The sequence below is a fragment of the Jaculus jaculus genome, chromosome 6, assembly GCF_020740685.1.
Source record: "Jaculus jaculus isolate mJacJac1 chromosome 6, mJacJac1.mat.Y.cur, whole genome shotgun sequence".
Lineage (NCBI taxonomy): Eukaryota > Metazoa > Chordata > Mammalia > Rodentia > Dipodidae > Jaculus > Jaculus jaculus.
The window spans coordinates 157,870,481-157,887,617 of NC_059107.1; the positions used below are offsets into that span (position 1 = coordinate 157,870,481).

General features: G+C 44.5%; 1 protein-coding gene across 1 annotated transcript in view; it reads right to left on the reverse strand.

Annotated features, from left to right (window-relative positions):
- The window catches only part of Mrtfa (myocardin related transcription factor A), a 201,906-nt gene that overhangs the window by 21,700 nt on the left and 163,069 nt on the right, over positions 1-17,137 (reverse strand). The window contains exon 4 of the mRNA XM_004650334.3: positions 15,587-15,652. Within this exon, the coding sequence (XP_004650391.2) occupies positions 15,587-15,652 (66 nt within the window). The remainder of the gene's footprint in view (positions 1-15,586; positions 15,653-17,137) is intronic.

The following is a 17,137-nucleotide window of genomic DNA, read 5'->3' on the forward strand; positions in this document are numbered from 1 at the left end:
GCAAAGCCAAAGGACCTAGGTTCAATTTCCCAGGACCCACGTTAGCCAGATGCACAAGGTGGCGCATGCATCTGGAGTTTGTATGCAGTGGTTAGAGGCCCTAGCAGCCCATTCTCTATCTGCTTCTTATTCTCTCTCTTTCATTTAAATAAATAAATAAAAGAAAATATTAAAAAAATAAAAAGAACAAACCGGGCATGGTGGTGCACACCTTTAATTCTAGCACTCAGGAGGCAGAGGTAGGAGGATTGCCAAGAGCTCAAGGCCACCCTGAGTCTATATAGTGAATTCCAGGTCAGCCTGGGCTAGAGTAAGACCCTACCTTGAAAAACCAAGATTAATAAATAAAAATAAAAATAACAAAATGGAGTGACTAGATGTGCATGCCATTAACATTCTCAGACAAGGGAAACAGGAAAACTGTTCAGTTTTTGAGTTGATGGAAGACACCATACTAGGAGAGGGGCACATGTGTGTACATGTGTACAGATGCTCCTCAACTTAGGATGAGGCCGCATCCTTTCAAAACATCACAAGCTGAGAGTATTTTAAGCTGGAGCACACTTAACAAAACTAACCTCCCAGAAAGTCAACTGCCACATGTTCTCTCATATGTGGATACTAGCTACAGATGACTGGGCTTATGCGTGAGAAGGAAAATACTTGGTAGCAGAGGCCAGTAAGTTAAAAAGGAGACATAAAGGGAAGAGAAAGGAAGGGAGGAGAGTACTTAATAGGTTGATATTGTATATATGTAAGTACAATGATTGTGATGGGGAGGTGATATGATGTAGAATGGAATTTCAAAGGGGAAAGTGTGGGGAGTGGGGAAGGAGGGAATTACCATGGGATTTTTTTTATAATCATGGAAAATGCTAATAAAAACTTAGAAATTAAAAAAAAATCCTGCTATACACCATGGTGTGCTACATAGTACACAGCACTGGTAGTGATGAGAGGAATAGAAGAGACCCTCACTAAGCATGCTGTGGGCTTCCCCCCCCCAAAATGTATGATAGTTACACACACACACACACACACACACACACACACTCCCTCCCTCCCTCCCCCCAACAGCAGTGATTTTTAATCTGATCTTTCATATTTGGTCTTTTTCCTAGCTAAAACTTTAGAAATAATCTCACTTTGTCATCTTCCCTAAATTGGCAATGTGATAAAGAAGGACTAGAAGACTTTACTGTTAGCCCTAGAAAAATGTCAAGAGGCACACATTCCTATTCTTTATTTTTTCTCCCTCTCTTAAAGGGGAAAGAAAGTGACTGATAATCAAACTATTCAAAGTTTAACTGAGACCTTTGTCACATCTCTTTCCCATTCTCTCACTCCCTCCCTGCTTGACAATAAAGTTAAAAAAAATTTTTTTAAAGCAGCCCTTTTGCCTGAATTGCATGGCTAGGAGTGCCTCCCACTTCAGCAGTGCGGGGGAAAGAGAATGGCAGCATACTGCGTCATGAAGAGGGAGACGATGCCAGCAGCCACGGCCCACTGCTTCTCCAGGTGGGGTCAGAAGCCACTTGCACACATGCTCTCCAGTGAGTGCAAGAACTCTAGGACGCAGCTTTTTGTCTTCAAGAATCTTTTGTTGTTGTTTTGTTTGTTTGTTTGTTTTTCGAGGTAGGGTCTCACTCTAGCCCAGGCTGACCTGGAATTCACTATGGAGTCTCAGGGTGGCCTCTAACTCTCCGTGATCCTCCTACCTCTGCCTCCCGAGTGCTGGGATTAAAGGCATGCGCCACCACGTCTGGCTGTTGTTGTTTTTGTTTGCTTTGTTTTTTGTTTTTCGAGGTAGGGTTTCACTCTAGCCCAGGCTGACCTGGAACTCACTATGTAGTCTCAGGGCGGTCTCAAATTTATAGCAATCTTCCTGCCTCTGCGTCCTGAGTGCTGGAATTAAAGGCGTGTGCCACCAAGCCTGGTTTGTCTCCAAGAATTTTAACCTTTAGTGGCTGGGCAATTTTGGTATCACTAAAATTTGAAAAGCATTGCTGCCTTAGTCCAAAAGGCAAAACAGAGGCAAGAAATTCAGGATTTTATCTGTTCACTCTCTAACATCCTAAATGATAAAAAGTACAATATGAGGGGCAGTTAAGGTATTTGTTGTATTTGTTGGCAAAGCCAAAGGACTCAATTTCCTAGTACCCATGTACAGCCAGAGGCACAAAGTGGCACGTGTGTCTGGAGTTCATTTGTAGCAGCTGGAGGCCCTGGCACACCCAATTCTGTCTTGTCTCTCTCTGTTCTATTTTTATGTGCTTATAAATAAATAAATTTATTTTTTTAAAGTGCAATATGAGGAAAGACCTGAATTATGTTTTCCATAGCTGTACTTGAACTTCAACTCTGGTACGTGAGGGTCATCTGGTTCTGCCATGTCAGTTGACTCAGTGCCAAGGCTGACGTTTCATTTCTGATGTTCTAATTTCCTGAGCACAGATTTCTGTGAGTCAAAGAATCAAAGAGCTAGAGGTCATCTCAGTAGCAGAGCTTAGCATATGCGAGGCCTTGAGTTCCATCTGAAATACTAACAATTTAGACTTTTGCTGTTCTTCTCACAGCCTGGTTGGTCCCACATGCCTGCTGTATGGACCAGTGGTGTGCTCATCACACTCAGGTCTCTGCTTTCTTTGAGGTAAGATCTCACTCTAGCCCAGGCTGACCTAGAACTTGGTCTTGATCTCACAGCAATCCTCCTACCTCTGCCTCCTGAGGACCAGGATTAAAGGCGTGCACTGCCATGCCTGGCTTGTTTGGGTGTTTGTTTGTTTCACACTTAGGTCTTTGTACCTAGCAGGTCAGAGGGGCACAGAGGAGCCCTGGTCTTAGTATACGAGAAGGGCCAGTCAGCTGTGTCAATGGTGTGTAAGGTTGGCACTAACTAGCATTAGGCACATGATTTTCTTTCTTGTTTTGATGTGTGTAGTGTGCATGGGCACATAGTGGTCAGAGGACAACTTTCAGGTATTGGTCCTCAGTTTTCATCTTGGTTGAGGCAGGGTCACTCCTTCAGGAGGCTGGCTGGCCCATGAGCATCTGGTGGAGTCTCCTGTCTCTGTCTCCCTTCTCGCTGCAGGCACATTGCGATTACATATGCCCGCAACAGTGTCCAGCTTTTTCGTGGGTTCTGGGATCCAAACTCAGATACTCACTCTTGTGCGGCAAGTGCTTTGCTTTATCCACTGAGCCAGCTCTCCAGCCCAGGTAGATAACTGTTCTTAGAATTCTGTGTCTAGTCAGAGAAGAGACTCAGTCCAGAGTATAGTCAACGTGCTACAGAGCAGCTCCAAATGTTTGGCAATTGTGTGCTGAATTTCAGATGCTTGCTTGGATAACTGTCTAGTAAAGGATTGCAAAATTCCTCAAAGAGAGCTGGGCATGGTGGTGCACGCCTTTAATCCCTGCTCTCAGGAGGCAGAGGCAGGAGGATCGCCATGAGTTCAAGACCACCCTGAGAATACAGAGTGAATTCCAGGTCTGCCTTGACTAGAGTGAAACCCTTAAAAAAAAAAAATAATAATCCTCAAAGAGAATCCACAGCACAAAAGAAACTAAGGTCCACTGATTTAGCCATGACAGAAGCAGAAAGATGTCCACAGCCTTCAGGCCTCTCAACTGGCAGACATGAGCAGCAACAGAAAGGGCTAACGACAGGGTCACATCTCACCTTTGCCTCCTCTCACCTGGCCTCACCAACTATGAGTCCCAGCTCTGGTGCTGGTTTCAATTTTCAAAGCTGAAATTTTGGTACATGTTCAGCAGGTTATCACTGTTATATTCCTGAGTGGGTAAGAACAACTAAAATATTTTCAGGAATCATCATAGTAACCCTGGGCTGGATCTGCCTATTTCTAAGTGGCCACGACCTAGACAAGTCACATGATTCTTCTGAGGTTCTATCTTTATCCACCAAATGGCAGATACTACCTCATACAAGTAAATATTAGCATTAAGTAAAGTGAAATGCTGCCATCTGCTAAAAGCTGGCTTAACCCTAAGGTACCAGTACTGCTGTGACTTTTTCCTGTCATCCTCCTCCCCCTGAAATAAACACCTTGTGCATGAAGTCCAATGCTGAGAACTAACTGACCTGATTTCCATTTTTACCTTTGTTTTCAGCTGACACAATAAAATGCTTATTAAAATACTCTGCAACAAAAACCATTAACCAAAGAATTGTATCAAGAATTCCAGGGCCCAACTATGGCAATGAGAACCAGAAGTAAGTTCATGTGAAACAGAGCTTCGCAGAGGACCACACATGTGGGGACAATGGAACAGTCATGAAGCATTCTCACACACATCCTGTTTTGGTAGGCAGGCTTGCAGCCACCCTTATTTTGGCACCTGGGCTGTCACCCCCACCCAGACCAGCAGTAAAACCAACTAGCAAGAGGGAATGAAGGAGGGAGGCACCTGAGGACGCTGAATCTGTTCCTTCCCAAAAGTGCAAGCTTCTCTACAGTCTTCCACTCTTGACCCTCCAGTGGTAGAAGAGACCTAGTGGTTAAGATGCTTGTCTGCAAAGCCAAAGGGCCCAGGTTCAGTTCCCCAGGACCCACGTAAGCCAGCTGCACAAGGTGGTGCATGAATCTGGAGTCCGTTTGCAGTGGCTAGAGGCCCTGGCATGCCCGTTCTCTATCTGCCCATCAGATAGAGATAATTTTTTTTCCTTAAAAAAGCCCATCAGGGCTAAGCTTTTGAATGTAGTTGCTATGGCATAGGTCCATGCATTTAAAGGCTAGGTCCCCAGCCAGTGATGTTTTCAGTAGGTGACAGATCCTTTAGGGTGTGTTCGGATCATTGGGGGCATACCCTCACTCCATTCCTTTTCCTTTTTTCCTGGTGGCTGGGAACTGAACAGTCTTGACAGTATGCATTCTCATGATGTGTTGTCTCTCCACAGGTCCAAAGTTAAGGGGCTAATCCATCATGTACTAAGACCTCAAAAACTGAAAGCCGAAATTTTTTTTTTTTTTAGGGAGACTCTCACTCTAACTAAACTGACCTGGAATTCATTTATGTAGACCAGACAAGCCTTGAACTCATAGTAATCCTCCTACCTCAGCCTTCCCAAGTGCTACGATAAAAGGCATGAGCCACCACAGCCACCTTAAAAAGCTTTTACAAGTTGACTATCTCAGATATTTTGTTATGGTAACAGAAATATGACTAACACACTGTTCTTCCAGGCTTCTCTCTCACATATATGCCAGTCATGGTTTATCCATGGCTTTCACACCACATTCCAGTTAAAGGTTTCAAATTCGTCTATTATCATTCCAATATGTACTCCTTGGCCCAAACAAAAACAAAAACAAACAAAATCCCACCGGCATAGCTGCTCATGCCTAGAACTCTAGCACTCAGGAGGCTGAATTAGGATTGCTGTGAGTTCAAGGCAAATGAAACAAAACAAGCAAAATGGAATAAGTGAGGTGTGGTGGTGATTCCATCAATTAGGAGGCTAAGGTAGGAGGATCCAAATGTTGGGGATCAGCCTAGGCTAAGAGAACAAGACCCTGTCTCAAAACAATAAAAATGATCACCTTTTCTGAATGTCTAAGGCACCTGTTTAGATATAAGCTATCAGTTACCTTCTCGCTGCTGAGGCAAAATACTGACAAAAAAAAAAAAATCCATTTAAGCTTATGGTTCAAGGCTATAGTCTAAAATGGCAGGGAAGGGGCTGGAGAGATGGCTTAGCAGTTAAGTGCTTGCCTGTGAAGCCTAAGTTCGAGGCTCAATTCCCCAGGACTCATGTTAGCCAGATGCACAAGGGGGCACACGCGTCTGGAGTTCATTTGCAGTGGCTGGAGGCCCTGGCGCACCCATTCTCTCTCAAATAAACAAAAAAGATTTAAATGGCAGGGAAGGCATGACCACAGATGCTGAGACAGCTGGTCACATTCACACACCACATTCACACAGAGACGAGCAGAGAGCAATGAATGCGGCTGCTCAGCCAGCTCTCTTTTCACGTAGTTGGAACCCTGACTGTGGAATGTTGCCACCCACATTTTAGGTAGGTCTTCCCACCTCAATTAACCTAATTTAAGTAGTCCCTCACAGCTGATTCTAGGTCCTATCAAGTTGATCATCAATATAAACCATCACAAGCTATAAGTGCTCAACCACTGAGCCCCAGAGCATGTAATTCTTTAAGATTTGTACTGGTTAGGTAAAAGTGACTTTGTTTTTTAAAATATTATTTATTTATTTATGAGAGTCAAGAGAGAACTGGCATGCCAGGGCCTCTTGCCACTGTGAGCAAACTCAGACACATGTGCTACATTGAGCATCTGGCTTTACATTGTACTAGGGAACTGAACCTGGACTGGCAGACTTTTGCAAGCAAGCATTTTGAACCACTGAGCCATCTCACCCAAAAAATGACTTTATAATCTCTGCTTCATTTATTTTCTTAAATATATATTGGCCTTTGATATTAAGAACAAATTATGAAGTGAAATATCCTTCATATTTCTTAGATATTAAAATTATATTTAAAAAATTCCAAGCCAGTCATGGTGGCATGCGCCTTTAATCCCATCACTGGGGAAGCGAGGTAGGAGAAATGTCATGAATTCAAGGCCATCCTGAGATTACATAGTAAATTCCAAGACCCTACCTTGAAAAACAAATGAACAAAAAAAAATCCAATCAGTGAGACTACTTTCTCTGGCCTGTTCAACAAAGCTTGCAGTTGCCTTTTTCCATGAACACACAACTCACCACTCCAGATTCCTATTTTAGGACGGCTAACTAGCCAGGAGGAGGCTCGCTGATCTCTAAGAAGACACACCCTCCAATAGTAGGAAGAGAGATAAGGCTGACATCTATCATAAGTGCAACATAAAACACCTGAGAGTGATGTGCCCAGTTGATCTTCTCCAAGATAGAAGATAAAAGACAGGATTATGGTGCCCACATGTCAACATGCCTCACACAATTTTCTCTCAGCTTCAAATCTAGGAATGAGGCTAGGCTACCAGTTTTTATCAAATACCATTTAAATTAGAGATTCACCTACAGTTAAACTGCCACATTCCTGAGGTGGAAATACACAATCATATAAAGTGGGATTCTCTGTTTTTAAAAAAAGAGGAGCGGGCTGGAGAGATGGCTTAGCGGTTAAGTGCTTGCCTGTGAAGCCTAAGGATCCCTGTTCGAGGCTCGATTACCCAGACACATGTTAGCCAGATGCACAAGGGGGCGCATGTGTCGGAGTTCGTTTGTAGTGGCTGGAAGCCCTGGCGCACACATTCTCTCTTTCTCTCTCTGTATCAGACTCATTCTCTGTGTCGCTCTCAAATAAATAAATAAAACAGAAAAAATTAAAAAAAAAAAAAGAGGAGGGCTGGTGAGATGGCTTAGCAGTAAAGGTGCTTTTCTTAGAAGCCTAAGGACCCTTGTTCTACTCTCCAGATCCCACGTTAGCCAGATGCAATGGTGAGGCAAGCACAAGGTCGCACATGCCCACTAGGGGGTGCAAGTGTCAGGCATTCGGTTGTAGTGGTTGAGGCCCTGGTGCCAATTATCTCTACTCCCTCCCTCTCCCACTTTCTCTCAAAAAAAAAAAAAAATTAAAGAAAAAAGGGAGAGAGGGCTGAAGAGATGGCTTAGTGGTTAAGGCACTTGCCTATGAAACCTAAGGACCCATTTTCTACTCTCCAGATCCCACATTGGCCAGATGCACAAAGGTGAGGCCAGTGCAAGGTTGCACATGCCCATTTGGTGGCACAAGCATTTGGAGTTTGATTGTAGTACCTGAGCCCCTAGCACACCAATTGTCTCTCTCTCCTTTCTCAAAAAAAGAATTTTTATTTTTATTTTATTTATTTTATTTTATTTTTTTTTGAGGTAGGGTTTCACTCTAGCTCAGGTTCTCCTGGAATTCACTATGTAGTCTCTCAGGGTGGCCTCGAACTCACGGCGATCCTCTTACCTCTGCCTCCCAAGTGAGTGCTGGGATTAAAGGCGTGCGCCACCACACCCGGCAAGAATTTTTTTTTTAAAGGACGGAAAGAGGGCTGGAGAGATGGCTTAGCAGTTAAGGCATTTACCTGCAATGCCTAAGGACCCAGGTTTGATTCCCCAGTACACACATAAGCCAGATACACAAGGTGGTATGTGTCTGGAGTTCATATGCAATTGGCAAGAGGCCCTGGTGTGCCAGTTCTTATTCTCTCTGTCTCTCTTCTCACAATCTCACTCTGCTTATAAGTAAATATTTTAAAAAGGACTAAAGGGAGAGGGAGGAAAGGACAAGGTGGAGAGGATGAAAGAAAGAAAAAGAAACTATTGTTTCCATCCAAAGCTATCTCTGTATCTGAATGAGCAAATGGGCTCCCCCGGTGCAGTGAGAGCAAGCACCTGACAGAGTGGAGGGCAAGGAGAACTGAGAAATGGGCCAAGGAGGGGCTGGGAAGTATTTTCCTATGGCACTCGTTGGGTACAGGGAAGTATAATTTAAAATGAAAAGATAAGGACTAAGGGTGTAGCTCAGTGGTAGAACATTTGTCTGTCATTTGACGACCTGGGTTTGAGTGTCTGCATCAAAAGGTTGGGGTGGGGGGTGGGGCCTGCAGAGATGGCTCAGCGGTTAAGGCACTTACCTGCAAAGCCTAAGGACCCACATAAGTTCAATTCCCAAGTACCCACATAAAGCCTGATGTATGAAGTTGCAAGGTAGGGTCTCACTCTCGGTCAGGCTGACCTGGAATTCACTATGTCATCTCAGGGTGGCCTTGAACTCCTGGTGATCCTCCTACCTCTGTCTTCCAAGTGCTGGGATTAAAGAAATGTGGCACCATGCCCAGCTAGACTACTTGTAACTCTGGCCTTCAACCTTTAACCTCCTATGTATGTCATTAAACATTTCAGAGGGAGCGGCACTGTTTGAGAACAAAGGGCCCCGTGCCTTTGCTCCCTGTTTGTGCCATCTTCCCTCTCCCTCAAATACACAGACCTTAAGAGAACATTAGAGAAAGTTCAGAGCCTACACTATGTGGGCCTCCACTTTTTGGCACTCTGTATCTGGTCGGGTTTAAGTGGTGTTAAATTTGAGACATATGTTTACATAATGAGAATAAAGGGTACTGGGGAATGATCCTGCTGAACAGCGTATCAGAAACCAGCTCCATACTCACAATCAAGATGCATGAACAGAACACATTAAGCATCAGAGAAAGGTATGTGGGAACTGGCAAATTCTCTAATCCGCTAAACCCTATGGGAAAGCTATTCTCCAACTCTGAATAGCCCCAAAGGGATGAGAATCACTGAAGCTCTTCATGTACTACAGGTAGGACACCCAAACTGAAAGCCAGTCCTATATGGGACCTGTGCATGAGTGTTTTGGGTTAAATAAGCCCGGTGGATTTTGTTCCTTCCCAGAGCTGGAGGCAGGGCCAGGCAGGGGATGGGAATTTTAATAAGTTTGAGAAAAAGTATAAGCCAGAAATGATGGAACAAAACACAGCCACACAATCTTGTAGCTTTCTCTGGAGTGGCTTTCTTGCCTTCCTCCAAAAAGCTTCAAGAGCTTAAATTACGTGCTTTTACAGAAACTCCTCAGGCCAACGCAGTGAGATTGGAAGCAGAACTGGACATTACTCTCAGGTCTCCAAATCTCAACAGGAATTTACCAACCATCTGCAATTTGCAACCCACCCCCACCAGCCCCCACGCTGCTCACATTTCCTTAAAAGATGTGCAGTGGCCAGGCATGGTGGTATGTGCCTTTAATCTCAGCATCACGAGGCAGAGGTAGGAGGATCGCTGTGAGTTCAAGGCCAGCTTGAGACTACAGAGTGAGTTCCAAATCAGCCTGGGTGTGGTGGTTTGATTCAGGTGTCCCCCATAAACTTAAGTGTTCTGAATGCTAGCTCCCCAGCTGATGGAGATTTGGGAATTAATGCCTCCTGGAGGGAGTGTATTGTTGGGGGCGGGCTTATGGGCTTTATAGCCAGTTTCCCCATGCCAGAGTTTGGCACACCCTCCTGTTGCTGTGGTCTACCTTATGTTGGCCAGGGGGTGATGTCCACCCTCCGCTCATGCCACCGTTTTCCCCTGCCATCGTGGAGCTTCCCCTTGAGCCAGTAAGCCAAAATAAATCTCTTTTTCCCAGAAGCTGCTTTTTGTTGGGTGATTTCTACCAGCAAGGCAAACCGGACTGCTGCTAGACAACCTGACTGTGTGGCTTTGGCCTTTTGGAGCTGATTTTCAAGAGGAATGTGGGAGGATTTGAAACCTTGGCCTAAGAGATGCCTTGCAGTGCTGTAAGTACAGTTTGATGGACTATTCTGGTCTGAGCTGCAAGACCTGAATGCAGTAAGAACTATCGACTATGAGGTTTGGCTTATGAGGGTGAGAAAGAGCTGTGCTTGGACTGGGCTAGCAGTTTGTGTGAGAAGCTTGCTCTTGTGCCCATGTCCTTAGAAGTTGTGCAGGGTTGCTTTGCGTAGAAGTGAACTGGTGTGAGCAGAGGGATATGGCACATACAGAAAAATCTTTGGGTGAACTGCTGCCCGTTCAGCTGCAACTGAAAGATTACAACCTCTGAGATTGGGCCAGCTGACCAGCACTGGGGCAACAAGAAGAATGTAGACTCTTTTGAAGGGGCCTGAGTGCTCAAGGAGTTTCCTGTTCTTCAAAGTCTTCTTTATTCCCCTCTGGATTAACAAATTGGCACCTTACCTGGTATCGTGGAGTATAAGAAATGCTGGAAAGAGGGTCATTGAGTTTGCAACATGGTCTTGTGTTTTGGAAATGGCCATGGGCAGTGTGAAGCAGGTTTGCTGGTTGCCTGCATAGAGACCCCATGGGGCCATGAGGATGAACCGTGGCTTGCAGTGGAGACCCAGTGGAGATGCTGGGACCATGAGATGGCTGCCAAGGAGCTGCTGGCCCCAATGAAGTTTTCCAGGACTGTGAGTAGACTAGCTGAAGGGGCGGAATTGGAATGCCAGAGACTTGTTGCTGGTTAGAATTATCAGACTTGAAGATTTGTCACTGGCTAGAGTTGCTGGACTTGAAGCTACAGAGTTTGATGTTTGCCCTGGTTGTTTTAAACCTTGTGTTGGTTGAATGTTTCTTTGCTATGCCCAATGCCATCTTTTGCAGTGTGAATATTTATTCTGTGCCATTATGGGTTTTTTGAGGTTATTTTTTGGTATTATGGCTCAGTTAAAAGATCTTGGACTATGGGGATGTCTGAACATCATTGGGATTGATAAAAACTATGGGACTTTTAAAGTCAGACTGAATGCATTGTATTTTATATCATGTATATTTATCAGTTTATGGGGACCAGGGGCAGATTGTGGTGGTTTAATTCAGGTGTCCCCCATAAACTTAGGTGTTCTAAATGCTAGCTCCCCAGCTGATGGAGATTTGGGAATTAATGCCTCCTGGAGGGAGTGTATTGTTGGGGGCGGGCTTATGGGCTTTATAGCCCGTTTCCTCATGCCAGTGTTTGGCACACCCTCCTGTTGCTGTGGTCCACCTTATGTTGGCCTGGGGGGGATGTCCACCGTCTGCTCATGCCATCGTTTTCCCCTGCCATTGTGGAGCTTCCCCTTGAGCCTGTAAGCCACTGCAACACTGGGCTAGAGTAAGACCCAATTCGGGGGAGGGGAGAAGTGCATGAGGAATGACAGCAGGGCTGGGGGGGGAGGGTGATGTTAGGGAGTCAGGATGTAGGGTGGTTGTAAGGTAGGGGTACTCAACGGCCAGGGACTAGAAGAACAATGAGCCTCATCTTTGAGAACTCAGGATCCTATCCAGGCATCACCAGGTATAGAGATGAATGGGAATTTCAGATGTGAAACATTCTATGCTTCAACATTCCTTCTCACAATCTTTCTTCTACCTACTTCCTTCACCAGAAAAGCTGAAAAAAATGAGACTGTGTCCATAAATGAAGATCTTAGTAGGTGGGAAGACATTCTCAGAACTTATTTCTGTTCCCACAAGAAAGGCATTTTTTTTCTCACTTCGCAGTTACAGAGAACAACCTAAAGTATATAATTGGATATTCAGAACAACTTTAGAACCTGAGCTCCTGACAAAATGGGAACATAATTCCAGCTGATTTCTCTCCCTCCCACCACTCTCCTTCTCTCTCTCTCTCTCCCCCAGACCTCCCTTCCTTTCTCCCTCCCCCACTCTACACACACAGCACTTCACAACTTTTTTGTTTGTTTGTTTTTGCTTTTCTTTTTCGAGGTAGGGTCGTACTCTAGCCCAGGCTAACCTGGAATTCACTATGTAGTCCCAGGGTGGCCTCAAACTCACAGTGATCCTCCTACCTCTGCCTCCGAGTGCTGGGATTAAAGGAGTGCGCCACCATGCCCGGTTATGGCAACTGGTTTTTTAAGATTCATTTAGGACCAGGTACTGGGCAGAGAATCACAAAAGAGGTTTTCTCAAGAAGTTCATAGTCCAATTGGAGATACAAGCAGATAGTTACAATTTCTGAAGCACAGTGCTAAAGACCTGCAAGGAAACTGTAACTGATACATTCTATTAAACAATCTACAGTAGCACCTGTTATTAAAGGACAGGAAGCAAAATTGCAGGGCCCTTTAACTTCTTCCTGACCTTTTGATCCTGACCCTATTATGAAACCCAAGAACAATGCTCTCAGAACTAGTAATACATTACAGTTAGCAACTCAAGGATCAGAACTTTATTTTTAAAATATTTTTATTTATTTGCAATCAGACGGAGATTGAGAATGGACACATCAGGGCCTTTTGCCACTGCAAATAAACCCCAAGTGCAAAGACCACTTTGTGCATCTGGCTTTACGTGGGTATTGGGAAATCAATCCCAGGCCATTAGGCTTTGCAAGCAAGCACAAGCATCTTTAACCACTGAAGCATCTCTCCAGTCCCCGAACTTTATTTTGTATATGGGCAGGTTAGGTCTATGCAATTTTTGACAATTTCACTGTCTGGTGGGCAGGTAACAAGCTTCGTATTTCTTTAATCTCTATTCTGTCTATAACTACCTGAGGCATGAGACAGACACTCTACTTATAATGTCCTCTGTGAAAGGAACAAGCAGAGAGGTGCTGGGCAACCTGTTTCTCTACAGGGTTTGCAGACTGGCAGTTTTGGAATGTTTATAAGACACATTACTGCCTTACCTGATCACATTACTAACTCCAGAAGCCAGCTGACACTATGGTTAGACAGGGAGCCCTTCCCTGCAGGACTACAAAAGATAGTAGTGTAATCAGGATAGATAGTTGGGTAGTGAAGTCCAGAAGCAAAACAAGTTAAGATATAAGCTGTTTTACTGGTGCATAGGAGCACACAGTAACTGCTTCATTTGCCCTAAGATTCTAATTCTTAGAAATGGATCACTACCATGATAGAAATCAAACACTGCCTCACTTGTTTAAAAGACTTCAATAGCTTCCCATCATGCCTACAATCAAATGTACCTTCTCCAAATGGTGCTCCACTATTCCTCATTCATCATACCCCAGCCATAAAGCTTTTAAAAATATATATTTTTTATTTATTGGAGAGAGACAGAGGTAGAGAGAGAGAGAGAGAATGAATGGATATGCCAGGGCGTCCACCCATTGCAAACAAACAGATGCATGTGCCCCCTTGTGCATCTGGCTAACATGGGTCCTAGGGAATTGAACCTGGGTTCTTAGGCTTCACAGGCAAAGGCCTTAACTACTAAGCCATGTTTCCAGCCCACTTTTATTTATCTATTTTTTGAGATAGAACTCACTCTGCAGTCTGGGTGGCCTTGAACTCATGATCCTCCTGCTTTCACCTACCAGAATGCTAGGGTTGCAGGAATACCATCACACCAGAGTTCTTGGCCGCCATCGTCTTACTCCCGTAGGACTGTTCTTACACCCGCCATCGTCTTACTCCCGTAGGACTGTTCTCACACCCGCCATCAACTTACTCCCGTAGGACTGTTCTCACACCCGCCATCAACTTACTCCCGTAGGACTGTTCTCACACCCACCATCGTCTTACTCCCGTAGGACTGTTCTCACACCCGCCATCGACTTATTCCCGTAGGACTGTTCTCACACCCGCCATCGACTTACTCCCGTACTGTTATCACATCCACCAGCTAATTTATGTCACAGTGCATAGTAGGCTCCAAGATATCTTCTTTATGTATTTGTTTCCTTTTAAAATCATCAGTCTTGCCTTTCTAAATATAAATCTCCTGGGCTAGAGAGATGGCTTAGAGGTTAAGATGCTTGCCTGCAAAGCTTAAGGACCCAAGTGTGATTCCCCAGTACACATGTGAGCCAGATGTAGAAGGGGGTGCATGTGTCAGGAGTTCATTTACAATGGCTAAAGACCCTGGCACTTCCATATTCCCTTTTTCTCAAATCAATAAAATATTTTAAGACATATAAATCTCCTGAGAACATGAGCAGGCTGACCTTGCACTGTCCCCTGCACATATTAATACTTGGAAAGAGAGAAAGAATGAGGTTAGAAAATGATGGCAGTAGTGGCTAACCAGGCACTGAGTTAAGGTGGAAAATGTGAATTTTCCCCCTATGAAGCCAGACATTGCTACATGACATCTTTTTTTTTTTTTTAAGAGTGATTAGGGTGCATCCAGGTCCTGAGGATACACAAACAGAAGAGGAAAAAGCTTATGTTTTCTCCTGGTGACCCAGAAAGAAATGTCAAAAAGAGCAAATATACGCTGGTTCCAGCTTTTGCTCCATTTATAATGTTGTTGGTATTTTAAAAAGATTTTCTTAGTTTTTTTTTAAAAAATATTTAATTATTTGAGAGAGAGAAAGAGGGAGAGAGAGAAAGAGAGAGAGTGGGCATGCCAGGGCCTCCAGCCACTGCAAATGAATTCCAGATGCATGTGTCCCTTGTGCATCTGGCTTACGTGGGTCCTGAAGACTAGAACTGGGATTCTTTGACTTTGCAGGCAAACATCTTAACCGCTAAGCCATCTCTCCAGCCCAGATTTTCTTTCTTTTAACAGATTCTAAGGTTTTGTTTCATTTCTTTCTCAAGGGGTGCAGTTCTGCACATACTGAGCCAGTGCCAGCAGCTCACTAACAACACAAGCATGCTCATACCCATGCCAGCTGTGGTGGGCCTGAGGGCCTCACTCTAAATTAAACAGTCCACTGGGAATACCTAGGCACAATGGATGGAGCAGAGGTTCCTCATGCTAACCATGAGCACACAGCGAGCATTTGAAAGAAGTGGGTTCTTCCTCCCAGCACACCAGCACAGAATCTGCTCCTCCCGAAAAGGTAAGCTGTGACAACATACATGGCTCTGAAAGGCAAATTATAACAGCATACAAACCCCTCTGAAAGGTGCACCTCAAAAGCAAAGAATGATTCTCTGAGGCTCTCTAAACCAATTAGCTTGTTTCACTAACTTGGTAGACTGGGGCAGCTACATAGCCATTGAGAACCCCTGAATTTGGAAAAGCATGAGGAAGAAGAGTGGAAAATAAAACCTGTTGCCCTCACTATACATTAGATGCTTCCCGAGCCCTCCCAGGGCCACACACCCAAGCTGAGAAAAGAGGTACTTACGCGGCATGATCCCCTGGCTCACCAGCTCCTCCCGCGTCCGGCGCTGCTGGAGTTTCAACTGCAGCACTATGGGGCAGCAAAGAGAGAAGAGAGAACAAGGCTCAGTTGGGCATTCCAACTCAAAAGGCACATTTTCAACAGCAGAAAAAGTCTAAAAACAGGGTGCAGCATGAAAGACGGATCCCCTGGGCTGTGAGTGTGTAATTGCAGAAGTGGCTGATACAGCAGGGCTTCCGTATTCTACTGTGGGCAGCAAGAGGAAGTTGCAAAGGGTCTTGCAGGGCGATAACAATCCACAAACTAGCAGAGTCTTGCCTCTTGCTCAAAAACCTTCTACAGTGCTGGGTCCTCCTCCCAGGACTGAAAAACATTAATTCTGAACTGAGAGAGAGATGGAGGGAGGGAGGGAGGAAGTAAATATGAAGGCAAGCCCCCAGTAAATGTGTGAATTACAAGTTTCACCTCACTCTTTCCCCAGTATGCTGTGGAGCTCGTGGAGTGTCTTTACTAGGGCATAAGGCATCCTAATCAAGGCTGTTCAGTTGTACTCTTGCTCAAATACCATGAACCTTTCTCACCTCTGTAATTTACTCTTTACCTGGGAATGCCCATTCTCATTTGACCTTCCCTACATTCAGAATTACTCTGGGCCTCCTGTGATATATCTATTCCCTGCTATGAAAAATATAGTGACATTGTGCCCTTTGTATTAGTTACCTCCTGAACATCTCTTCTGCTAGTTTATGAACTCCTGGCAGGCAAGAAAATGTCTTATTAAGCCAGGTATAGTGGCCCATAGGAGGCAGAGGCAGGAGGATTGTCATGAGATCCAGGTTAGCTTGCGCTACAAATTGAGAACCTGTTTCAAAACACAAAAACAAAAACTATGCCTTATACACTTCCCACTCCAGCCCTTTATATACACATTCAAATGACTGTTCCTTGAGTTGAACTAAATCTCAAGGGCCTGGTTGCAGATGTCTGTGATCCCAGGGGGATCACAAGTTCAAATCATGCCTGGAGTATAGAGAGCTGGACTGGATTGTAAAATGATGACACATACAGTCTAAGCATCTCAAAAAGAGGTTATTATCATTTTACAAATTAACATTGTTTAAAATAAACCCTGGATAAAGACAGGCTCACTGGTAGCTGAATGATATATCCAGCAAGCACTATGAGCCAGACACAGTTCTACATACTTCCAGTGGAGTTTGTGTGTATGTGCTGTGGGACCAAACCTACCTTGTGCACAGGAAGCCAGTGCACTATCAATGAACTTCCTCCCTAGCTCCATACTTTGCATTTTAAATCATCTTAACAGTCCAGTGTCCAACAGGTAATGAAACTGAGGCCCAGAGAGATAAATTCACCTAGGGTTATCTTACTAATAGAGGTGGGCCAGTATTTGAGCCCAAACATTCTGATTCCTGAACTCCCAGCTTTGCTTTTTCCAGGCTCTTCTGAAAGCCAGTTCTAACGAGATAATAGGGCTAGAGTGAGGTGTCCTGGGTTAATTCTCTGGTAAGACAAAGACTTTGAGGAAAATAA